We start from the raw sequence: 27,403 nt of genomic DNA on the forward strand, positions 1-27,403 counted from the left end.
TATCTTTCATTTGTTCAAAGGATAATAATCTATTTCCTGAAAAACAATTTTCTATTCTTTTGATCCCTTTTTTCTCCCATTCTCTAAAGGAAAGGTTATCTATTGTAAAAAGGAGTAACTTATTTTGCGTCAATATTAGTTTTGGTAATTGATAATTTGTTTTATTTCTTTCTACATGAACCTTCTTCCAAATATTGAGTAGATGATGTAATACTGGAGAACTTCTATGTTGTACCAATTTTTCATCCCATTTATATAATATGTGTTCAGGTATATTTTCTGCTATTTTATCTAATTCTAATCTAGTCCAATCTGGCTTTTCCCTTGTTTGATAAAAATCTGATAGGTATCTTAATTGTGCGGCTCTATAATAATTTTTAAAGTTTGGCAGTTGTAAGCCTCCTTGTTTATACCATTCTGTTAATTTATCTAGTGCTATCCTCTGTTTCCCCCCTTTCCATAAAAATTTCCTTATTATTTTCTTTAACTCCTTGAAGAATTTCTCTGTCAAGTGTATTGGCAATGCCTGAAATAGGTATAATATCCTTGGAAAAATGTTCATTTTAATACAGTTTATCCTTCCTATTAGTGTTAGTGGTAAATCTTTCCAATGCTCTAAATCGTCCCGTAATTTTTTCATTAGTGGATAATAATTGAGTTTATATAGTTGGCCGAGATTTTTATTTATTTGTATACCTAGGTATCTTATTGCTTGCATTTGCCATCTGAATGGTGATTCCTTCTTAAATTTTGAGAAATCCGCATTATTCATAGGCATTGCTTTACTTTTATTTACATTAATCTTGTAACCCGACACTTCTCCATATTCCTTCAATTTCTTATATAATTCTTTTATTGATAGTTCTGGTTCTGTTAAGTATACCATAACATCATCCACAAATAAACTGATTTTATATTCCTTGTCTTTTATTTTTATCCCTTTTATATTATTTTCTGTTCTTATCAATTCTGCTAGTGGTTCTATAGCTAACGCGAACAATAAAGTTGATAGTGGGCATCCCTGCCGTGTTGACCTGCTTAAGTTAAATTGCTTTGATATATATCCATTTACTGTCACTTTCGCCAATGGTCCCTTATATAATGCTTTAATCCAATTAATATACTTCTCTGGTAAACTGAATGTTTGCAATACTTGGAATAAATAATTCCATTCTACTCTGTCAAAGACCTTCTCTGCGTCTAAAGCAACTGCTATTGTTGGCGCTTTACTCCCTTCTACTGCATGAATTAAGTTAATAAATTTACAAATATTGTCTGTTGTGTGTCTTTTTTTAATAAATCCAGTTTGGTCTAGATTTACCATTTTCGGTACATACTCTGCTAATCTGTTTGCTAATAGTTTAGCTATTATCTTATAATCTGTGTTAAGTAAAGATATTGGTCTATATGACGCTGGTGTGAGTGGATCTTTCCCTTGCTTTAGTATTACTGTAATTATTGCTGTTTTACATGAATCTGGTAAGCTTTGTGTTTTATCAATCTGGTTGATTACTTCCAGGAGGGGAGGAATTAATAAATCTTTAAATGTTTTATAGAATTCTATTGGGAATCCATCCTCTCCTGGTGTTTTATTATTTGGTAATTTTTTTTATTATCTCTTGTATTTCTACTATTCCAAATGGTTCTGTTAATTTATTTTGTTCCTCTATTTGTAGTTTTGGTAGTTCAATTTTAGTTAGAAATTCATCTATTTTCCCTTCTTTCCCTTTGTTTTCAGTTTGGTATAATTGTTCATAGAATTCTCTAAAGTTTTCCTTGATCTCCTTTGGATTATATGTGATTTGTTTGTCTTTTTTCCTTGATGCCAATACCATTTTCTTAGCTTGTTCTGTCTTAAGCTGCCATGCTAGGATTTTGTGCGTCTTTTCCCCAGTTCATAATATTTCGGTTTTGTCTTCATTATATTCTTCTCCACCTTATATGTTTGTAGTGTTTCATATTTTATTTTTTTATCTGCCAATTCTCTTCTTTTAGTTGTATCTTCCTTCATTGCTAATTTTTTTTCTATATTTACTATTTCCCTTTCCAACTGCTCTGTTTCCTGATTATATAGTCCTTCTTCATCTTGGTTACATAACTTATTATTTGCCCTCTAATGAACGCTTTCATTGCATCCCATAGTATAAACTTATCTTTCACTGATTCCGTGTTTATTTCAAAATACATTTTAATTTGTCTATCAATGAATTCTCTAAAATCCTGCCTTTTGAATAACATGGAGTTTAATCTCCATCTATACAGTCTTGGAGGGATGTCCTCTAACTTTATTGTCAATATTAAGGGTGAATGGTCTGATAATATTCTAGCTTTATATTCTGTTTTTCTTACTCTATCTTGCATACGAGCTGATAACAAAAATAGGTCTATTCTTGCGTATGTTTTATGTCTAGCCGAGTAATATGAATATTCCTTTTCCTTTGGGTGTTGTTTCCTCCATATATCCAAAAGTTGCATTTCTTCCATCGATTTAATTATAAATTTGGTTACTTTGTTCTTTCTGTTAATTTTTTTCCCAGTTTTGTCCATATTTGAATCCAAATTCAGGTTGAAATCCCCTCCTATTAATATGTTCCCTTGCGTATCTGCTATCTTCAAAAAAATATCTTGCATAAACCTTTGATCTTCTTCGTTAGGTGAATATACATTGAGTAGATTCCAAAACTCCGAATATATCTGACATTTTATCATTACATATCTCCCTGCTGGATCTATTATTTCCTCTTCTATTTTAATTGGTACATTTTTACTAATTAATATAGCTACTCCTCTTGCTTTTGAATTATACGATGCTGCTGTTACGTGTCCTACCCAATCCCTCTTTAATTTCTTGTGCTCCAATTCAGTTAAATGTGTTTCTTGCACAAATGCTATATCAATTTTTTCTTTTTTCAGTAAATTTAGCAGTTTCTTCCTTTTAATTTGGTTATGTTTTCCGTTAATATTTAAAGTCATATAGTTCAGCGTAGCCATTTTATACTTTGTTTATCTTCCCTTTCCGTTTCTCCATCATTACCTTTCCTTCTTATCCATTTCTGCTTTCTTGTTTTGAACACTTTATAAGAACATTTCTAAAACATCAAACATTTTCCCTATTCTCCTATTTAAAACTTCTTTAACCCCATTCTCCCCTCCCCCTCCTGAGTTGTCCTTTATCCCTTGTCGACAACCACATCTCCCCTCTCTATTTGGATTTGCGAATTCACTCGCAAACGTCAGCTGATTTTGCAGTGACCGTAACTCCTCCCCACCCAGCCCCCCAAGAAAAGATTTCAATTTTCATATGTAACAAAGGTCACTCTTTTAATTCCCTCCTTATTCCCTCTATTCCATTTCCCTCCCTTATTAATTCTTTTCTATATTCTATATATTTTCCTCTAAATACGGATACATTCATGTATGCACACTATATATATATATATATATATATATATATACACACACATATACCCCTTTACACACCTACATATAGATCGTGGTCATTTTTACTCTTATTACATGTCTTCATCTCTCTGCTTGTTTTGTAGTTGTTCTGTAAATTTCCTTGCTTCCTCTGGATCCGAGAATAGTCTGTTTTGTTGCCCTGGAATAATTATTTTAAGTACCGCTGGGTACCTTAACATAAATTTATATCCTTTTTTCCAAAAGATCGTTTTCGCTATATTGAACTCCTTCCTCTTCTTCAGGAGTTCAAAACTTATGTCTGGATAGAAAAAATTTTTTTGACCTTTATATTCCAGTGGCTTTTTGTCTTCTCTTACTTTCTTCATTGCTTTCTCCAATATATTTTCTCTTGTTGTATATCTTAAGAATTTTACTAAAATAGATCTTGGTTTTTGCTGCGGTTGTGGTTTCGGGGCTAAAGTTCTATGTGCCCTCTCTATTTCCATTTCTTCCTGTAATTCTGTTCTTCCCAGGACCCTGGGGATCCAATCTTTTATAAATTCTCTCATATTCTTGCCTTCTTCATCTTCCTTAAGGCCCACTATCTTTATATTATTTCTTCTATTATAGTTTTCTATTATATCTATCTTCTGAGTTAACAGCTCCTGTGCCTCTTTAGCTTTTTTATTAGATTCTTCTAATTTCTCTTTTAAGTCTTTTACTTCCATATCTACAAATGTTTCTCGTTTTTCCATATTTTCCACTCGTTTTGCCAATTCTGATATGGCCACTTCCATTTTATTCATTCTTTCTTCTGCATTCTTAATTCTTCTTTTTATCTCATCAAATTCTTGTAATTGCCATTCTTTCACTGATTCCATATATTCTTTAAAAAAAGATACATCCATTGTCTTGCTTTTCTCTTCTTCCACTTCTTTCTGTTCTTCTTCTTCTTCTTCCTCTGGGTTGACCATCTGTTGTTTCCTTGTTTTCTTTTTACCCTCTTCTTTCTTGTTGTCGTTATTGTCTGTGTTCTGCACCTGCTGCTGTGCTGCAGGTGTCTCTCTCAGCTGTGGAGATCGACTCCGCAGCTGTTCCCCCCTCCCGTCAGTGTGTTTTTTTTCTGCGCGGTTGCGCACTTTTACTCGGCTCTGCGAGCCATTTTTGTAGTCCCGAGCCCGGGACCTCCACTGACCTGTGGGAGCGGGGCTCTCTCTCCGCGGCGGGCCTCTTCGGACAGGTAAGGCCTTCACCTTCTTCCGACGTCTTTCCTTCTTCTTTTCTTCCCGTTGTTTTTGGTTTTTCTTTCTTTGCTGCCATTGTCTTCACACTTTTACTTTCACTTTGTTTTGGTTTTTAAGTTTGTGCCTTTGCTTTTTCTCTATCTTTTTTAAATTTTTCTGGAGAGGGCTGGAGTTCCCCTACCGGCCACTACTCCATCACATGACTCCTCCCAGCCTGAGATACCTTGAAGAAGGAAGGGCTTAGGCCCAAAACATTGGTAATATATCTTTACTTCCTATGGACCCTTTGAGACCAGCTGAGTTGTTCCACCACAAGCCACCACATCTCTGGGATGTGGGAGGAAACTGGAGCACCCAGAAGAAAGTGCAAATTCCATACACGGCACTGAATATCCACAGGATTGAACTCAGGTCACTGGACCTGAAGGCAGCAGCTCTGCGGAGATGGGAGGGAAGCCAGTGGGGTAGATGGCACATCTTCCAAACACACACAACACAACATCTGCAAAGTGGAAAACCATGAATAAAAGGAGAAATTGGGCCCAAGCCCAGAAAATAAAGGAGAGTGGTGATTGGTTGCTTTTCAAGACAGAGAATATTTACTTTGGGGTTCCCTGAAAATTGGTACAAGAAACACTGAAATCTGTAACAACTTGATTGAGAGAGTATTGTTTCTCCAAGATTTTCTGATACCTTAAAACAGAGAATTGCAGTAAATTGTGTGGAAGACACGGATAGATTTCAAGAGAGTTGGTGGAATGCTTAGACACACAACAGATCAGTGTTAGCAAGAAGACACTTTTGATGGGAATTTTAAATGAGGTGCAGGTCAGGCAGGCGGACAGTATACAGACACACAAATTTGAAAGAGGTTGAGAAAGTGGAAAAGCATGGATTTTTCCCACAGAGAATATGAGAAAGACAATCAGGAGTAGACCAATTAGCTGATCAATATGATTATGGCTGAACCTTTGTCTCAGCACTACATTAATACTGTTTTTCTAGATTCCCTAAAATCCAAGGGAATAACCATTATGATAAAAGCAAGGCAGTTACACGTCTCTTCTAAAAGAGAGAGGCTTGGTAATGTTTCTGGACACATTTGAGGAAGGAATGTAATGACCTGAAGCAGGTGTAGAGAAGACAGTTCTGAGGATAAGGGATATTGGTTACTTTAATGACTGGCAAAAAATGAGGTTGTTCTATTTAGAGCACAGAAGGCTGAAGTGATTTGATGCACATGTTCAAAATCATAAGGGTCTGGAATAAGAGCGGAGGAAGAAATCAACAGTGCAAACCTGAAAAGAGATAAAAGTACATGACATCAGGCTGATCACTGAAAGTTCTGAAGGGAACTAAAAAAGCAAATAAAAAGCATGTGAAAAGACAGAAATGAATTCAAAAATATCCTGTAGGCATGTGAACAGGAAAAGTGTTGAGAGGCAAGGTGTGGCTGATACAAGTCCAAGAGACCAAATTACTCAGTGAGGGTGAGGGACAGATGAAGCACTAAATAAGTACTTTACCTCAGTCTTTAGCAAGGAAGAAGATTCTGTCTGGAGGCTCCGCACAAGAAGGTGAACTGGGACTCTACAGTTAGTTTGCTATGGACTCAACAGCCGAAATAGTTTCCTTTCATTCAGAAGCTAGTCTGTAAACCTATTTCCATTGATGGAAGGAAAGGAGAGGCAAACAAACGCAGAGACATAAAAAAACATTGTCAAATAGTAAGTAATCTATATTGCAACACTGGAAAGGACACCAGGATAAAGTCAAACATGTTTTCAAAAAGGAAAATAAATGCAAAACTGCAGAAGTACTACTAGAACGAGTGACGAACCGAAGTATTCCTTCAAAAGAGCTCCACAAGTTCAGTGAGCTGGCATGCTCCTCTTCTGCTAAATAATTCTACTTTGCAAAGCCTTTTTAGCCAAAGGAGAAATTGAATGCAAACCCAAACATCCCTCATTCAGTGACCACACTTGTGCAACATTAAGCAGAGGTAAATAATCAACAGCCAGACTGTGACCCGCAGACTTTTTCTGTAAGTATATCTCAGAAGTGTCCTAGAGAAGTCTGGCTGCCCTAAATGACCAAGGATTGAACTCAGAACATAATTGGTCCGTGCGTCTCAGTACTACAACCCGTAAAAGCTGCGTTTAATAATTAAAAGAGTGCATTGGCATAGTATGACATCTTAAAGTTTGCAACGGAACCACAATGAAATCAAGTGAGTAAACTATTTTAGTTTGGTAAAGGGGCCTCATTTGTGGCAAGCCTATTTAATGGCACTGAAGTTCTACATAGAATGAAGAAAAAACAGCAGATGAAAGAAATTTGAAATAAAACCCAAAGGTGCTGGAAAACTCGAGAGTGAAATCGATTTACCTGTCCTTCGTCCAATTTAGTGCACCATAACTGTTGTAGTCAATGTGGTCTCCTTCACACTGGGGCAAATGAATGCACACTGGTTGACTGTTTTGTTGAACTCCTTCATTCAGTCCATAAAGGAGATTCTGAGCTTTCAGTTGCTTATCATTTTAATTTTCATCCCACTCTAACAATGCTCTAAAGAAGCCCAATTTAAATTCATGAAACAGTAACTCATCAGAGCTTTCTGACAATGAATTCAACAGTTTCAAATTATCAGCCACCCCAGTCTTGTATATCACACTCCTGGCAGCTATTTATCCTCCACCGCCCCCCCACCCCCCCCAACCGTTCTAGTATTTCAGATTTCTAGTCAACACCTCCTAACAAATATACTCTTGGCAGCACGAGCACCACTCGTGTCATTCATTCCCTCCCAAACCCCTCCCAATCAGGTTGAGGTCAGGTTTAAAGACAACGCTTTTCACTGGAGACTGGAGCTGGACACACTGGAGGCTGCAGGTGGCTGGAATCTGAAGCCAAACACATTAACCATTCTTTTTCTCCTATTGTTGCTGCTTGACCCAGTGAGTCTCTCCAGCAGATAATGTTTCTTTCCCCCCCCCCCCTAAGCTTTTATTGACTAATCAAACTGCATTTTCAGTTGTTTTAAAGTAGATGAGAATTTTATAAAATTATTTTGCAGCATTACTGCTCTCAACAACAATTGGGCAGGGAGCATTTCAATACATCATCCAAGATGTTCCATTCCATTGGATAATCCACAATACATCATCCAAGATGTTCCATTCCATTGGATAATCCAAACTCTATCAGAAACTATTTAGTGTCATTAATTGCAGAGGACGAATGGGCCATCACAATCCACATGATTATCCAACGACTCAGACCTGCTAGTGACTGCATGGGGGTCACCTGGAAATAACAGATGCAGTCAGATCGCTTCATGAAAAGACAGATGATCGGAACAGCAGGGATAATTTGTCAAGAAATTCAGTCACAGACATAAAAGTGCTTTATTGCACAGTTATGATGCAGAGATTTTATCAACTTTCAAAAGATTATTAAAACTAGAATCTAATGGGAAGCAGGGGAGCAAGTTCTAAAGGAGAAAACTGACTAACAGCCTGATGAAAATGCTCCCCGCACATTAATTTGGAGAAATTCATACATAGCCAGCTCTTCGTTGAAATAGCTGGGCTTGCAAAAAGGTTGTATTAACATGCGATACCGTACTCAACCCACTCAAGTGCAACTCAAGATCAAAATCTCCTGAATAAAGTTCAATTGAGCCATCTCAGCTGAACCCACTGAATACCTTGATAAGATCACTAATGTTTCACTATTTCCTAGAGGCTTGTCATAACTGCACTTTGACAAATAGGCTGCATTTTATTGTCCACATTTCTCTGCACCCTTGCAAAAAGGTCAACTCAATAATTACCAACACCCTTGCAGATTGTTCTTCAGGCAGTTTCTAATTTATAAGCCCAACCGACCAGAGAATTTGTGATTATTCGAGTGAGAGTTCAAAGCAGCGAACAAAATCTGCTTTTAGTGTATATACTCTGACACCCGACACAAAAACACCGAAAAGCAAACATGCTTGGGCGGCGCAGGGGGGCAGGGGTGGGAATCTTTAACTGGTGGCAATTCATGGCAATGATACTCCCTCATTATTGAACCAGCTCACCTAGAATGAGTGCAATTACATTGTTCAGAATATATGAAAACACCAGGAATAAAATCAGCTATTTAATTTCAAAACATCATGCATCATAATATTTAAATATCAAGTTGTAAAAACATATATGTATTTTATATTACAGAACAAGTGATAAGCTGAAAATATTCTTTACATCATTGGAAAAAGCATCTTGCCGTGCCACTTGATGCCAAAGATGTACCCATACCTTATAATACTTGGTTCCAGTGTCATTTTGAAAGAGCGTAAGGCACTTGCTGTCCAACCTCCAGTAATGTCTTTTCCTCTGTTAAATGAGACAATCATTGCAAATTAATTTCTTTGTTAATTTCATGGGCATATTAAGGTTGTTTTTATTTCATTAAATTGGAAACATGAGTCTGTTTTTGCTGTCAAGCCTGATCACATCCAGGTGTTCTCTGACAGATACCTCTGGCAATGCACGTTAATAGCACAAAACTTCCCAAAGATCAAAGCTTTATTCCACCACCAGATTTTAAATATTGTAAAAAAAAATTATAGTTTCTGAATTAGAAAAATAACAGGACAGGTCACATAGAAATTTAATCTTGAAAAGGATCCTTTGAATCTCCCAGAGATTTCCTGCAATTCTGCTGTGTTTAGTTACCTCTGCTTATCAACCAATATATGTTCCATTTATATTAGAGGGTTCCATAAAATACAACAGCTGTACCTCCTGACAAGTTCAAATTAAAGAGCATTCTCAAAGAGAAAAAATACCCACCTGAGAATTACTGTGGAATATGTGAAAGCAGCAGTGAAAATACTCCACTGTCTTCAAAAAGTATTATCATCTGAACACCTATGATGGCCAGTTACTGAGAAAAGCCAGGCAGTTATTAGGATGAACAATGATCTACGATGCATCTTAAATGCACTTCACCAAAAGAAAACAAGTGATTCTAAGCTGATATTTGCAGCAGATAAACTAACGTGGACAGCGTTGGACATCTTGAGCAGTTGATTGGGCAATCGAGTTCAACAGTTGAAAGGCAACTGAGGTCAACCATCATTATAAGAATGCCAGACTGTGTAGCATCGTTGGAGTGGGCTGAGCCAGAGTGGAAAGGCTTTGGCTCAGGGGGCTTCAGTGAGAAGAGGCTAATGAGGAGGTGGTGCAGGAGTTGAAGTAAGAAAGAGCTCTCCTATTCTCGGAATGAAAAGGATTCAGCAACTATGCACAGTTAAGGGCAAGTCTGAGATATTATGAACTTTTTTCCTTTAGTCGTACACAGTGGGAATGGCAGCCAAGGCAGGGGAACGCTCCTCTTGCAGAATGGGGGTTGTCAGGGAAGCCAGCAGGAACCCTGACGGCTTCATCTGTGAGAAGTACATCCAGCCGTAGCTCCTGACGAGTCAAGTTATGGAATTGGAGCTGGAGTTGAATGAATTCTGGATCATTGGGAGACTGAGGGGGTGATAGACAAGAGTTATAGGTACCCCTTTTACACAGAGATCCCACTTAATTGACATGTGAATGACCCATATTTAAAGCCAGGTCGGGTCGTTCACACTGAACCAAGAAAAATCAGGATTGAAACGCATCGGCTCTGATACTATCTACCTTAGCAAGTAATACAGGGGATGAAAATAACCCCCCCCCCCCATCCCACTTTGTTCTGTTCACACTGGTAAGCAAGGTGATTAAAAGGTGGTTAATTCCCATCTTTTAATGGTTGTGTAAAAGAGGTAAGAGACAGTATCACACTTACGAGGCAGGAGGAGGGTTGATGGGTGTCAGTCAGGAGAGGGAAAGGGAACAGGCAGGCATTCCCCTCAGTAACAAGTAGACCATTTTGGATACTGTTTAAGGGGGTGGAGAACAACCTACCAGGGACAAGCCATGGCAATCAGGTCTCTGGCATGGAGTCTGGTCCTGTGGCTAAGAAGGGAAAGGAGGAGAAGAGGAGAGCTGTAGTAATAGGGGATTCCATAGTTAGGGGAACAGATAACAGATTCTGTGGAAAAATCAATTATCCTGGATGGTACGGTGCCTCTCTGGTGCCAGGGTCTGAGATATCTCAGATTGGGTTCATGGCATTCTCAGGAGGGAGGGTGGGCAGCCAGATGTCGTGGTCTATATAGGGACCAATGATGTGGGTAGGAAAGGAGAAGAGGTCCTGCCAGGAGAGTTCAGGTAATTAGGTGCTAGTTGAAGGACAGGTCCTCCAGGCTTCTGATCTCAGGATTGTTTCCCATACCATGTGCTAGTGAGGTTAGAAATAGGCGAATAATGTAGCTTAACACGTAGCTAAAGACATGATGCAGAAGGGAGGGCTTCAAGTTTCTGGATCATTGGGCTCTCTTCCAGGGAATGTGGGACCTTTTCCAGTGGGACATTTTACATCTGAACTGGAGGGGAATATTATCCTTGCGAGAAGGTTTGCTAGTGCTGCTCTGGTAGGTTTAAAGAAGTCTTGCAAGGGGTTGGGAAAGAGAGTGCCAGAGCAAATGGAGGAGGGAAAAGATGCTGTGAAAATTGGATTCACTGTTGGAAGTCGACAGGTTCTTGGGGTGAAAATGTTCTCAGAATCATCTATTTCAATGCAGGAAGTATTGTAGAAAAGGCGGACAAGCTAAGAGTGTGGATTGGCATGAGAAATTCTGACCATTAGTGCAGGAGGGACAACACTGGCAGCTCAACGTTCTAGGCTTCCGTTGCTTTAGACACAAATAGAATGGAGGGGGATGAAAGAGGGAGGAGTTTCCTGCCGCTGGTGCAGACCCATGGGGAGTGAGAGAGCAGAGATGCAACACTCCGGCGGGATCCAGCAGCCCAGTGATCTGCTGTCACCTCTGCACCAACTTTGAATGGCCCGTTGAAGGAGCCAACGGTGGCTTTATTTGAAATCCCGCGACGCGGACCTGCGCCCAAGACGGCGGTACCTATTACTCAGCAGCAATCATTCGGGGCTGAAGAGGACTAGAGCAGGGCACCAGAGGATGGGAAGATCATCTCCACCCTGTTTGAGAATGAGAAGCAGGGGAGACGACCCGCAAGGACGGTGACCACAACAATGGACCAGTGAGGGGCCTCTGCGGCTGAGAGAACAGTGCATACAGTGGGCTGCTGTTGACTTGAGACAAGGAACCCATGGGCTGCTGGAGATTGCTGTCGAGAGTCTGGCTGTGGACCGCTGGAGACTGGCTCAAACTGGCTGGAGGGGTACCAGGTATCAGAACGGGATGCGAGGAGGTGCCCAGGGCGCTGAAAGGTTCCTGACCCTTCCTGTTCATATCTGGAGCTCGGCTGGACAATGGTTTGGACAGGGCTCTGTGTAGCTGCGGAAGGAGGCGAATCTACGCACACTCAGTGTCTCGGGGGGGGGGGGGGGGGGGAGGGAGAGATTCTCTTTTGCTTCTCTCTCTCTAACTGAAATAGGCTATTAGGCAATTCCTGCCAGTGGCAAATCTGTCTGCCTTGCAACAGGCAAAAAGAAATTTCATGTAATATGACAATATTTTACTGCTATGATAATAAATTGAATCTTGAATCTTGCTCATTAGGGGAAATGTCACAGCTGTGCTCAGACAGGACAGACCAGAGGGCTCATCTACTGAGGGTATGAGGGTGGAGCTGAGGAACGGGAAATGTATGACCACCCTCATGGGGTTGTATTATAAGACTGTTCAATACTCAATGAGAATTGGATGAGAAAATCTGTAGAGAGATAACAGACAGCTGCAGGAAACACAACACTGTGACAGCAGGAGATTTTAATTTTCCACATATTGACTGGGACGCCCAATCTAAAAGGACTGGATGGCTTAGAGCATGTAAAATGTGCTCAGGAAAGTTTTCTATATTAATATATAGAAGTACCAACTAGAGAGAGTGCAAAACTGGAACGAGTCAGGACAGGTGACACAGGAAATATGTGAAGGGGAGAATTTTGGGTCCAGTGATCATAAGCCATTAATTTTGTTAATTATGGAGAAAGATAGGTCTGGACTTCGGGCTGAGATTCTAAATCAGAGAAAGGACAATTTTGAGGAAATGAGAAAGGATCTAGAATGCATGGATTGGGTTAAGTTGCTTTCAACCAAGGATGTGCGAGGTAAATGGAGAACCTTCAAAATAGAAATTTTGAGTGTACAGAGTTTGTATGTTCCTGTCAGGATTAAAGGCAAGGTTAGCAGGCATAGGGAACCTTGGTTTTCAAGGAATATTGGTGACCTGCTTCGGCAGAAGAAAGAGGTGCGTATCAGGTAAAGGCAACATGGAGCAAATGAGGTACTTGAGAAGTACAAAAATGCAAGAAAAATCTCAAGAAAGAAATCAGGAAGGCTAAAAGAAGATAAGGTTGCTTTGGCAGACAATGTAAAGGTATATTAAGAGCAAAAGGATAATAAGGGCCAAATTGGTCCCCTTGAAGATCAGAGTGGTTGGATTTGAATGGAGCTAAAAGAGAGATGAGAGATCTTAAATGTATTTTTCCCCCTATCAGAAATATTTCTGCCAAAAATGGCAGAAGTATTTAAAATGTCATTGGCTACAGGTGTGGTGCCGGAGGATTGGAGGGAAGCTCACGTCGTTTCATTGTTTAAAAAAAAGCTCCAAAATTAACTCTGGAAATTATAGACCAGTGAGCCTGACATCAGTAGAAGGTCATTATTGGATCGGATATACAAATATTTGGATACTCAGAAACTGATTAGGGATTGCCAAAATGGTTTTATGCATGGTAGGTCGTGTTTAAGCAATCTTAAGAATTTTTCGAGGAGGTTACCAGGAAAGTTAATGAAGGAAAAGCTGTGTATGCAGTTTACAAGGCCTTCAGTAAAGCCTTTTACAAGGCCCTACATAGGAGGTTAGTCAGGAAGGTTCAGACGCCATGTATACATGGATTCGATAATAGCTAGACAGGAGAAGCCAAAGAGTAGTGGTGGAGGATTGCTTCACAGATTGGAGGCCTGTGACTAGTGGTGTGCCTAAGGCACCACTGCTGGGACCATTGTTTTTGTCAACTCTATCAATGATTTGGATGATAATGTGGTAAATTGGATCAGCAAGCTTGCAGTTGACACTAAGATTGGAGGCATTGTGGACAGCAAAGAAAGTTTACAAAGCTTGCAGAGGGATCTGGACCAACTGGAAAAGTAGGCTGAAAAAATGTCTTATGGAATTTAATGCAGACAAGTGTGAAGGGTTGCATTTGGAAGGACAAACCAAAAAAGAACATACACTGTAAATGGTAGGGCACTGTGGAGTGTGGTAGAAGAGGGCTCTGGAATACAGATACAATTCCCTGAAAGTGGCATCACAGGAAGATAGGGTTGCAAAGAGAATCAGGGCATATTCATCCACTAACCTTGCCGCTTGCTGCCACATCCCCACATCTCTCTCATCCAGGTATAATTTAATCTCATTTGCAACACACCTTTTAATTTCCTCAATTAATATAAATTCCTTCAATCTGTCAAAATCATTGTTTATTCCTTTTGAGGCGCACCAACAATCAAATCACACAGAGCAAAATCCATATAAGATTGATACCATGTTTTTACCAAACTCCTAAATTTTTGTCTATATGCTTCTGGAACCAAACTCTTAAGCTTTCAATACACAATAGTGTCATAATTTGCCACTTGCTGTGTAGTCAAGCTAGAGGATGCAATTTGTGCTTTTCTCTTCCATACACTTTGGAGCATAAGAGGCCATTTTTCTTTTGGCCATCTTGAGTTCTCAGCAACCTTTTCAAAAAGCTGAAAATATGTATCTATATCTCCCTCATCAAAAGGAGGAACTAGATTTACCTCTCTACTAGCCCAAAACCTCTCCGCAGGAGTTACAGCCTCAATTCTCTTACCTCCCTCCATCTCAATTTTTAACTTCTCTAATTTAAACCATCTGTCTCTTTCAATCTGTTGCAAGTCATATTTTCTTTGTTTTTCATCATCCTCCTTCCATTTTTCAGCCTCCTCTCTGTTTTTCAGCTTCCTCTCTCATGTTGTTGTTTCTGCAACTCAAACTTCTGTTTCTCTCTTCCTTCCACCACCCTCAATTTCTCCAATTCCAACTGATCTATCCTCCAGAAAATTATCTGTCTTTATCAAAAAATTTTAACTCACCTATATAATATTTCACTATAATCCTCTGTATTTGTATTTTCCACATCCAATGCTTAACTTCAGTCAGTTTTAATGCCTTAGGAATAACCATCAGTTCCTTTGTTTCTCTTGCTCTGCAGCTCCGCAAGTGATGGTTGAAACAAAAATGTATCAACATCCATTGCTACTGTTTTTCCTCACACACAAGCTTTAAATTAGCTTGGGAAAAAAAAACCAATTAACTGATAAATCACAGAAACTCCAAAAGTTTAAGGTCCCAAAACTCCAATTTTCAATCCAAAAAGATGAGTCCTCAAATGTTATGAGCCCAGAGGACCCCAAAGCCCAGCAGCAATAGAAATTCACCAAGACAAATGGTTACTTAAACAAAGGTTGTTTTTAATTACCTTTAAACATGAAAACAGGATCAAACTTTAACTTATTACTATTAACTCAACTCCTTTCTAATTCTCAGTGCATGTGTGTGTAAGTTCAGGAAAGTTCTTTGATTCACAGTCCAATCTCACTTCTCACTCCTCCAATTTCACTGGTTGGAGGCAATTCTTATACTGTGCATAGAATTTAACATTTATGAATTTCACCAGGCTTTGGTGCTTGAAAGGTAAATGGTTACTGCTCAGGAATGTTCTTGTCGGTTTTCATTGGACACAAACTGATTCCTTCTGATCAGCCACATCAGTGTCTGGCCGAAGAAACGTGCCCCATCAGGGTTTTCCAGATGATAACCTCTTTCTTTCAGGTCACCACAGAGTTCCTTTTCTGTTTCCCTTATCTCAGGTGAAACATTATACAGCCAGCCACAAAGACCATAAGGGCTTTGAAATAGGCTGAACTCAGAGCTCACAACCCATCTTCAAATTGTTTTTTTCCACAAGCTTGCCAGCCTGTCCTGTTCCAAACCCAGCTGCACCTGCTCAGCTATAGAACTGAATTCTCTCTCACACACAAAGAGGAAACCACATCACTCTCTTAGAACAGCAAACTGTAATCAGACTGCGGCAACGGACAATCTTCTGAGTTTGTTCACCTGTTGCTTTCAAAAACAATAATCCATTATTCCACAGCATGTCCAATCAACACCTACTTGTGAAGTCCTTATAGGCATTCTTCAAAGGCGCCCGGATCCTGGACTCTCTGGCTTGAGCAGAGCTCTGGCATTTTAAATGAGATCTGTTTTGAACTGTTTGTATGTGACCTACACTAAAAAAACCTGTCACAATTTATCTCCTTTAAAACATATCTATATACAATATAAAATATAGCATAATCTGACACAGGGTGGTCATGAAGATGAGACGGGTTAGAAAATCTCATGAATAAATGACGGTTTGTGAAAGCTCAAGAGAAATGCACACAGGGTATAATGCAGGATGCAAATTGCAACACAAAGGTGATTGGATTGAGATTATTAATGTGCAAAATGAACATGCACAAAAAACAATTGATCTAAATTGTGCATTTTAATTGTTTCTTTTAGCCTGAATTATAGATTATCACAGCTGCTAGTACCACCTTAATATCTACAAAAGATCTAAATAAATATTTGGACAGTAATTAAAATGAGATTTTCAGCTTAATTACCAATAATAATTGAAAGTATGCAGAATTTTTGCATGTTGCTGGAAAGTGCCAACAAAAAACATTAATCAAATGAATACAAGATGCACCAGAGATTTAAAACAGAGATGTTGAAAATTTGTTCAAAGAACAAACTGCAGAAGGAACTCAGCAGCTTGAGGAGCTCTGTGAAGGAAAATGGATGGTCTTTAATTTGGGTTGAGATCCTGTGTCAGAACTGAGAGTGTAAAGGGAAGATAACCAGTTTAAAGAAGCAATCATGAATAGTGAGGAAGGGGCTGGCAGATGATAGGCAAAAGGCCATGGATGCAGCAGTACATCACAGGCAAAACTCTCCTCACCATCGAAAGTATCTATGTGGAACAGCAACAATCAACAAGGATCCACACCACTCATCATTGGTAAATCCTTCTCTGTTCTCTCTGCTGCCATCAGGAAAGAGGAGAAGGTGCCACAAGACTCGCACCAGGAACAGTTGCTGCCTCTCCACCAGCAGACTCCTCAACAACCACGTAAATCAGAGACTCTTTAAAGACTCTTACTTTGTACATTATTTTTTTTTACTCAATATTTATTTTCTGTGTTGCACAGTATCTTTACATTTCTTTCTTTGTTTACAGTTCTCTCTTTTGTTTGTGTATCATTTCTTGAGTACAGTTTTGCACTACAGATATGTTGGAATTCTGTCTGATCCACAGGGAAAAGAATCTCCAGGGTTATGAGTGATGTCATGTATATACTCTGGCAATAAATCTGAACTTTGAAGGGCTATAGGCTGCTTAAGTAGATTACGAGGTGTTGTTCTTCTAGTTTGCAGTCAGCCTCTCCATGGTTGTGAGGCTTTGGACAGATAGATCAGTGTGCAGGTGAAGAGTTGAAATGGCATGCAACCCAAAACTCAGGCTCATCATTACAAATAGAGCGCAGGTGCTCTGCAAAACAGTCACTTGGTACCACTGATCTTGAAATAAAATGGGTTAGTGAACCAAGTAGCCTCTCTCGTAGCTTTATGGTGTTAAGATTTGCACAACTGTCATCATTGTTGAGACATTATGAGTTTCCTTAACTTGTGCTATTGAGAGAGGAAAGAAAATTGTCACAATGCCTTTGCATTGTAGAACAGGGCATACTTGACTCACCCTTTGGAATCTAGACCCACTTTCATCACCTCATCCTGCCACCCCTACCTCCCTGCCCGATAACGTTCAGAGACTGTGCCAAGAGGAAGGTTAGTAAATCAACGCCTAGACTGGAGATGAAATCTAGTCTTCTGAACTTTTGCTGTTGAAGGACTATGATGACTGAAGCCTATGAGCATGTGGCACTAACGAAAAATTACATGCTGAAAATTCAAGTCTATTGGCTGGTGTGAATAGAATCTTATTGATTTAAGATAATTAAAGATTTATTTTTAATAAATTGCCATCGTAAAAGTAAATAGCAAATCAAAGGATGTTGTTGCTCAAATTAAACTTGGAACTTAGTATATTAAATTTAGTGCAGAATATCACGAGCTTATCTGTCTTCATAATGTTACAAATGGACAAAGGAAATAGGAAAAGCACATCTTTCCCTCTCTGAGCTGTTTTGTATTTTTATAAACACCATTGTGAGATTTGCCAATGCTCAAGATCATATATTTCCTCCCCCACTCCTGCAAATGAAATCTTTATTTATGGAACCAATCAATCATGCCACCTTTGGACAGGGTGAAGAATGCTTCATCAGAGGGTCAATGAGTATGAGTTGGGATGGTATGTACAGCTGTACAAGGCAATGGTGAGACTACGCCTTGAATATAGTATTTAGATCTGGCTACTGTACTATAATGAGGATGAGTAAAGCTAGAGAGGGTGCAGAAAAGCTTCATAAGGATGTTGGTGACTGAAGGGCTTAAGCTAAAAGGAGAGAGTGGATAGGTTGGGTCTGTTTTCCCCGGAGGGAAGTAGGCCAAGGAGTAACCATCATAAAATCATGAGGGTTGTAGACAAGGTGAATGGTTATTTTTTTTTCCCACAATAGAGGTGTCTAAAACTGAAGGGCACTAAGGTGAGAGGGGAAAGAATGGCAGGATGGGGGTATTCCATTCATTGAAGTTGTCCAAGATGGTTAAGGTCACGTTGATATCTTCTAAATATATATATTCACTGAGAGAGGCAAAAAAGTTGACATGACATGTGTTCGAGTGACCAAAGTTTCAAACCTGCCAGTTTAGCTCCATCAGAGGCTCATTTCAAATTTGTGCTTATTTTTTGATTAAATTGTTTAATAGTGGAGAAGGATGAGCCATTGAAAAAAATGTTGAGAAATATCCAGTTACTGATCAGACATACAACCTGAGTGTTATGGGGTATATTATATTTTAAATAGTCTTGAAGAGATAGATTGTGGGGGGTTTAGTGTGTAGGTCACTTCACAGCATAAGAATTGCCTGCAACCAGTGAACTTGGAGGAATGAGGCGAGATTGGACCAAAGAACTTTTCTGAACTTACAGACACATGACATACACGAGCACTTAGAATTAGAAAGGGGTTAAGTTAGGTTAGTTAAGTTGTTAAAGTGTGATTCATCAAGCTTTTGGAAAACCCCATTTGGAAGATGGCCTGGTCATCTTCATGCAAGAGGAGAGGACTGGTGGCCTAATGTTTCACTTGGAATAGGGGAAACAAAAAGGAAGTCTGTGGTGACCTGAAAGTAAGATGTTATTATCTGGAGAACCAAGAAGGGGCAAGTTTTGTCAGCAAGACAAATTTCCCAATTTATCTCCCAAAAACATATCTATATACTCTGTCACACTTGGCTATATCCTTCTTCCCAACGCTTAAGAAACTAGAATTTTGCCATGGAATTTGAATTATCGCTCTGTATAGATAGCTAGATGGAAAATGGAAGTGCTAAACAAGAATTTTAAGATTGGCAATTATGAAGCAGAGATAGAGAACATTATTCTGTTGTTTCTCTTTGTGACTGATGGAAGTACATCAGTTGTGGATGTCCTGGAACAACCATTCTCTCTCTGAAAACTGACAGGAACCTTCCTGAGCAGTAACCATTTACCTTTCAAGCACCAAAGCCTGGTGAACTTTATAAATGTTAAATTCTGTGCACAGTATAAGAATTGCCTGCAACCAGTGAACTTGGAGGAATGAGGTGAGAATGGAAGATTGGACCATGAACCAAAGAACTTTTCTGAACTTACAGACACATGACATACACGAGCACTTAGAATTAGAAAGGGGTTAAGTTAGGTTAGTTAAGTTGTTAAAGTGTGATTCTGTTTTCATGTTTAAAGATAATTAAAAGCAACTTTTGTTTAAGTACCCATTTGTCTTGGTGAATATCTATTGCTGCTGGGTTTATGGGTCCTCTGGGCTTGTAACACAAGTAATAAGCTATTTCCACATCAATAATATTAATGCTTGTTACCTCAGAACACAGACACTTGAGATTTCAGGTATCAGCCTTATTTGAGATAGTTCTTACTGACAACAGCATGTTTATTTGAAACCAGATTTGGAGTAGAATCTGGGCAATCGGATGACAAGCAATTACTTAAACCAACTCATTACTCCTTCACCCTCTCAGTTTAGAAGTCATCTCAAACTGATTCATGCTGGACAATTCATATGCTGGTTGCCTTCATAGGGAAATAGTTGATGTTTTCATTGACTATTCCTCCATCTTTTTTTAAAAAAAAGTTTTGTAAAAATAACAAAAAATATAATGTGGGACAAGTTTCTAAAATTATTCACTGGTTACTTTGAGCCACTGGTTGATTACCTCCATTGGAGTATGAACTGTTCAAAGCAAAAGATTTGTTATAGCAGAATTGCTGGAAATCCTAGAGAGAGATTGGGAATTATTTGTGGAAATTTTGTTCAATTATTTTTTTTTAAATGAACAAAGAGATATTACAGTTGAATAACATGAACGGGATTTTTTTTAAAGGATATTCAACAAATTCATTTGTGGAGAATGGAATTCATTGCATTCCTTCCAATACCAAGTCAGTATTCAGCCCTAAATGGTCAAAAATTTGTCATAACCGACTCATCCCCAGCAACAAATCTCATTTCCTCAAAGTTATTGTCAGCAAGACAAATTTCCCAATTTATCTCCCAAAAACATATCTATATACTCTGTCACACTTGGCTATATCCTTCTTCCCAACGCTTAAGAAACTAGAATTTTGCCATGGAATTTGAATTATTGCTCTGTATAGATAGCTAGATGGAAAATGGAAGTGCTAAACAAGAATTTTAAGATTGGCATTTATGTCTTTGTCTTCTGAAACCAGCCAATCTCTGCCTTTACTGAATGAAATACATTGTTCTACTCTTAATTGGGGTGTTGGATTCTGATTGCTCCAATCTGAAATTTTTAGCACGAGTGGAAGTATTTGTCCTAAAGTTTGGAAAACAAAGGTGAAACTCTAATAATGAAGCGATCAGGCAGCACACAGCTCTACTTTCTACACACAGTTTCACATAACTTTTAGGATTTGTTTGCCAACTAATGTTCCATGACTTCATAATAAACGAGCAACATTCTTACTTGTCCAACATTTTCTCTACTCACAAAACAAAACAAAACACATAATAAACTTTGGACCTTGCTTCGCCACTGCTCAGTACGGCGTGGGGGAGGGGGGGAGTGAGGGGGTGGAGGAAACATCTAATCAAATATTTGTTTGCTTTTATGGGTTAGAAGTTGATCTTGACAGATGCCATCATTCACTAACACTGCAGCCACAAATTGTTTCAAAATAAAGATACTTACTAGATTGTCTTTGCTGGAGTAGTGGACCATCCAACCTTCTCTCACCATTGTACTGCTCTTCCTTTTTGTATGCTTAACAGACTGCACAACTCTCATGAGAGGAATATTGTTGCTTGTTGAAGGACTAGAACAAAATGTTCTAAGTTAATGAACAAAAACTACACAGAATTGAGATTGTGGATTGTGAATACAAGCCTATCAAAATGTATTTTGTACTCTCCAAAGCTTCATACCATGAACTATTTTGGCCAAATACAGTAACAAAGCAGAAGAGCACCTAAAGATAGTATTTATTCACAAGAATAGCTTTATCACATTCAAACCTAATGAAAATTAAACCAGTACTGAGACTGTACAAACATTTCACCATGCCTTTATAAAAGTCATAAATGATCAGGATTATAACACCAGAAATAAGTCAAATATTTAAAATTCAGACAGGTTATTTAAATTAAGTTGCGTCTCCATCAGAATGCAAGCATAAAATTCAGAGAGGAAAGATTACAAATTTCTTATTCTGTAAATATGTTAAAAGAAGCTAATTTACAATTAAAACATTTGATAAATATCTGGGATTGAAGAGTGATTTCTTCATAACCTTTGAAAATCTCTCCTTAACTGATTTCAGAAACAGCTAAATATTATAATTTCTAATATCTAGATAAGTCTTTATAGTATATTCAAAAATAGTTGGATTTTGGGTGTTGACTGAAACGACATAAAAACCAATTAAATCTTTTCCTTATCCATGTGTCTCTTTTCCTTCAACTCCTCATCCCCTTCCCTTCCTTCTCCCATCACAAAACTATCCTCTGCCCTCTCCCCCATCACTTCTCAACTTTTATTTTATTTTCTACCTTCCCTCCTGTATCCACCTAGTGCCTTTTACCTGTTAGTCTGTGCTCCTACCTCTGCCTCTCTCTCTCCCCCCATCTTTTTATTCAGGCACCTGCCTGTTTTTGCTTTTCCTGGTGAAAGCCCCAGGTCTGAACCTTGGGTTACCCTTTATTTACTTCCTATGGATAGTGACCTGCTGAGTTTCTCCAACACATTTGTTTTATTCCAATATAATAACCCAAATCTCTTCCAAACCACCAGATCCTATGACCCAATCACACAGCAAAAATTTAGGAAGTGCAGTAAAAAAAAAAGGCACTGGCCATTGCCAAACAGGACAGATTTCCTAAATACAGAGATGATTAGCAAACAGGTAACAAAAAGACTACCTGATTGTTCGGACAGGTTCCTCATCTTTTTCTCCATCCAAATCAGAGGAGTCCATAAAATACAACTTCTCTTCTGATGTTGACGGCTCCTCTGCGTCATCCAACAGCCTGCTGCCTTCGTTGTTCATGTCACTGCTGTCAACCTCCATAGCCATGTCTGAATCAGGTCCCAGACTGGCTGGCTCTGCAAAGAGCAATTGAATTAATAATACCACACGAGGCATGGAGTTGGGATTCCAGTGAAAACAGTTTAATGCCGTTGAAGTCTCTCAAAGGCATAATAATATCATCCATGGAATTCATGAACAAAGGTCATCATCCTGAGACGGGAACTCATTTCTTTCTCCACTACCCAACCGACTGAGTATTTCCAGAACTTCTGGGTTTATTTTAAAATCAGGATTTTGAGCATCTGCAGTTTTCTTTTAACTTTCACTTCAGGCCTTCAGTTATTTGTCAGCGTTAAATAGTTTTGAATGTCTCAGGGATCACATTAAGATTGTTTTCGACATCCACGTTAAGAAGAATACATTCTCGCAAGACCTGCACCTCCAACAGCTAACCAGAAAACAAGTTCACATGGAAGCTGATCAGCCAGAGACTCTTCAAGTAGGTGAAGGCTGAGACAGGTTTTTGGGCTGGACATGTCATCAAAATGCCTGACAGAAGACTGCCCAAGGACATCTTGTGCAGCCAATGGTCTAGTCGTACCTGAGAATGAGGAGGCCAGCGACTATGGTACAGGGATGTTCTGCACAGGAGCCTCAAGAAAGCTGGCATTGCCCCATCAACGTGGGAGGATCTAGCTCAAGATCGCTCGCAGTGGAGGGACGCCATCAGAAGAGGTGTGGACGTTGCTGAGAACAAGCTCAAGGAGGCAACAGGAAGCGTCACAACAGAGCTTCTGCCCCTGTTGCCCCTCCAGGCCTCACCTGCCAAGTATGTGGCCAGCAGAGCCTGTCAAGGATCGGCCTGTACAGCCCCTCCAGGACGCACATATCAAACCCCATAAACTGACTAAAAGCATCCATCATCATCCCACTGGATGGAAAGCCAGGAGAAGATGACCAATTGGTATTAGGTGATGTGGGCATGACCAACAGGCATATTATTGATGCATAACTGGGACTTAAAAGATTTGCTCCAAGAGCTGGCATACTCACTAAGCTGAATGGTTTCCACAAGGAATTACAAGGATATTGGGAAAAAGTTTAAGATATAGTAGTGTTTCTGTAAAAGATACAACTTCTAGTTTGCCCTATTTTCTTTCAAAAATATCCCAATGTACCAAAACAAAAGTCATTGAAACGTCAATAACAAAAAGAGAAAATATTGGAAACACTCAACAGGTTAGGAAGCATCCATGGAGAGAGATAAACAGTATTCATGTTTCAGAGCAAAGGGTTGCCAGTTCAGATGAAGGGCCAGCATTTCAACATTTTCTCTTTTTGTTCAGATTTCCACCGTCTGTGGGTTTTTTGATTATCAATGGCAAAAATGCCCCAGAAGAGAATACAATTTTCTCCAAAATGCAAGTAGTCAGGTAATTTTCATGCTCATACCAATTTCTGGGAAAAGAAACCTCTGCAGAATTCATTCATTAAGGTGATCTTATTGTCATTTTATTGCTTTCTTTTTGACCTCAACACAAATTAAAATGTCCTCCCTTCATCTACTATAGTTTATTCCTCTTTTGATCTTCTCACAGCATTTCTGTATTAAAACCATGCAGAAATTTTAAGTGAAGTCTAATCAAAGTGTTGTTGAAAATAACTCCTCTGGTTTACAATTCTATCCATTTATGATTCCTTCGTTTCCAATCCTTTGGCTTTGTAACTGCCACACATATATATATATATATATATATACACACACACACACACACACATATATATATATATATATATATACACACACACACACACACATATATATATATATATATATATACACACACACACACATATATATATATATATATACACACACACACACACACACACACACACACACACACACACACACACACACACATATATATATATATATAAAACAGTTTTCACAGCTGGGCATCTGGACAAGATCTAAAGGTTCTGATGAAGAGGGCACTTGGTCCTCAACCATGAACTCCTGCTGAAGAAGCAGCACTTTTAAAAAATAAACATGAATGTTCTGACAGTGTTCAAAGACATGGGCACCTCAGGGGAATACTGAAAGATGTACAGCATGGTGGGAAATTATATCAACCATGATTTATAACCGTCAAATATTCAGAACAAAGCAATTCAATCTGGAAATTGCTGCATTCCCCTCCTCAAATCCTGATTTACACATATCTAATGGTGGACCAGGATACTCTAATACATCTCTATACAGTCCCATGAGTGCATCTTGAATTTCACATCTTTTGATAAATCCCTGTATTGGTTTTGCTTTTTCTCCAGCATCTTGATGAGGTTCTGCCTTGAGTGTCCTGGCAAGTCAAATCACTCTGCACTAGAACCAAGGTTTGGCCAGGTAATTTTGGTTCAAGCTTCATGATATTGTAAATAGCACAATAGGTGCTTACACGCTACAAAAATCTGAAAAGAAAAAAAATACTGGCATTTAATCAACTATTTTTTCTCTAAATTTCCAAGGCCGGCACATTAACATTAAATCTATTCCTCACTCCACGAATGCTGGCTGGTTTGTTAAGAATGTCCAGCATTTTCTGCTTTTATCTTTCCACTAAATAGCTATAGGGAATAACTCGCAATTGGTTTACAGCCATTTCTTACCTCCATTAAAAACCACTTCACCAAGGCAGTCTCTGGGTACTTTGGATGCACAGCGCTTGTGGCAATTAAACTTGCAATCTGTGAAATCAAGTGAAAAATTCAATGAAATAGACAAGTCCTTCAGCCATAAAAGCTTAAAAATGAGGTTCAAGGAGACCTAAAAATGAGGTGCTTAGACCCTTAAGCCTCTGCATTCAATAAGATCTTGGCTGACCTGATTGTGATCAACGTCATATTTCCCAACTTCCACTTGTAATCTTTCATTTCCTTGCTTGACAAGGGTCTATCTACCTCAAAACATTTTAAAGCTCTGTTTTCTATCAGGATATGTTTCCATTAAGTCACCTGTTATATTTCTAATGCATTCGGCAGCTGGGCCACCCAAGTTGACCTTGGTTCTGAAGTGTAGTTGCCTTCGTCAAATGGCTTCCTATACCTTCTGAAGATCGATTCCACAGAAAGTTCAAATTAAGACACAGTGTTGCAAAGAGAATAATTGAAAAAGTGCTGGTGCAAAGATTCAGGGTTATTGACATGGCCTTCGCCTATCTTGGATCAGTTGATGAGATGTTGACATGGCCTTCGCCTATCTTGGATCAGTTGATGAGATGTTGACATGGCCTTTGCCTATCTTGGATCGGTTGATGAGATGTTGACATGGCCTTCGCCTATCTTGGATCGGTTGATGAGATGTTGACATGGCCTTCGCCTATCTTGGATCAGTTGATGAGATATTGACGTGGCCTTCGCCTACCTTGGATCGGTTGATGAGATGTTGACATGGCCTTTGCCTATCTTGGATCGGTTGATGAGATGTTGACATGGCCTTTGCCTATCTTGGATCGGTTGATGAGATGTTGACATGGCCTTCGCCTATCTTGGATCGGTTGATGAGATGTTGACATGGCCTTCGCCTATCTTGGATTGGTTGATGAGATGTTGACATGGCCTTCGCCTATCTTGGATTGGTTGATGAGATGTTGACGTGGCCTTTGCCTATCTTGGATCGGTTGATGAGATGTTGACATGGCCTTCGCCTATCTTGGATTGGTTGATGAGATGTTGACGTGGCCTTCGCCTATCTTGAATCGGTGGATGAGATGTTGACATGGCCTTCGCCTATCTTGGATCAGTTGATGAGATCTGACTGATGCCCTTTGTAAGTGGAATATAATCTCACCAACATTTGTGTTTAATTTCCCCTAGCAATAATCAAGAACATTCTCAGGGTTCTTTATTGTATTGTTCTTGCATAACCTTTTCCAAATTATGCACTAAAACACAAAATTCCCTCTGCATCTCAAAACTCATCATTGATGAAATATGCTATATTATTGCCAAAAGAATGCAATTTAGAATTTTTCCCACTGTTTTTCATTTGACAGAATTTTGCACACTTGATTTTAATCTGCCTCTACCCTTTTGCACATTCTTCATTTTTGTTCATTTTAATGTGAACAGCAAACGACACCAATGGGAACACAATATAATTTAGTCTCACGGGACATGTATTTAACTGAGAAATATAATGGGATAATTTCCTCTTCACATTTCAGTTTGGCAATCTTGAACAAATGTATTGGAAAAATGAAAAATGTTTGGAATTTAGAACAAAATAATTAATTCTACTATTTCTTTTCTCATATTTTTCAAATTTACACCTTGGGGATAGGAAATATGTAAGATGGCAATCCGTATAGAAATGGTAGCATTCAAGCACGTAATTGGAAATTAATACTCACGAAGTAACAAGATATTGGATTGTCTACATTTTCTCTGGCAATATTAGCATTTAGATACATAATATCTTCAAGTGAAGTTGCTTCACTTCTGTATTTTACAGAGTAAAATGTATGGATAACAAATGTTCATATGCAAATACTGAGTACATAATAAGGACTAAATATTGCACTGAATTACTTCACCCTTAATCACATAAAGATTAAGCATGAAGCAATGTTGGCATTGTATGGTCCTTACCTCTGCATTGCATTCCTTGTCGAAATAGGCCTTTTAGCAGCCGCTTGCAATACTGACAAATAGTGGGGCGTGTGTAGGAGTGTATGACAAAGGTATGTGGTACTTTTACCCTGCCCAGCACCATCTTTTCCATCCAAATTGGACGCCCACTCCATGATGGGATTCTCTTGCTGGTCTCTTGGTGGCAACGCTGCAACAACAATCACAAGCAACAATTTCAGAAC

At 38.9% G+C, this 27,403-nt stretch overlaps 1 protein-coding gene across 2 annotated transcripts in view; it reads right to left on the reverse strand.

Annotated features, from left to right (window-relative positions):
* The window catches only part of prkd3 (protein kinase D3), a 384,168-nt gene that overhangs the window by 83,197 nt on the left and 273,568 nt on the right, over positions 1–27,403 (reverse strand). For both annotated transcript variants that reach the window (XM_069930973.1, XM_069930972.1), the window contains exons 6-10: positions 27,180–27,369; positions 25,200–25,277; positions 22,420–22,603; positions 21,194–21,317; positions 8,951–9,028 (exon numbers count right to left, since the gene is read on the reverse strand). In XM_069930973.1, the coding sequence (XP_069787074.1) occupies positions 8,951–9,028; positions 21,194–21,317; positions 22,420–22,603; positions 25,200–25,277; positions 27,180–27,369 (654 nt within the window). The remainder of the gene's footprint in view (positions 1–8,950; positions 9,029–21,193; positions 21,318–22,419; positions 22,604–25,199; positions 25,278–27,179; positions 27,370–27,403) is intronic.

This window comes from Narcine bancroftii, chromosome 4, assembly GCF_036971445.1.
Source record: "Narcine bancroftii isolate sNarBan1 chromosome 4, sNarBan1.hap1, whole genome shotgun sequence".
Taxonomy (NCBI): Eukaryota; Metazoa; Chordata; class Chondrichthyes; order Torpediniformes; family Narcinidae; genus Narcine; species Narcine bancroftii.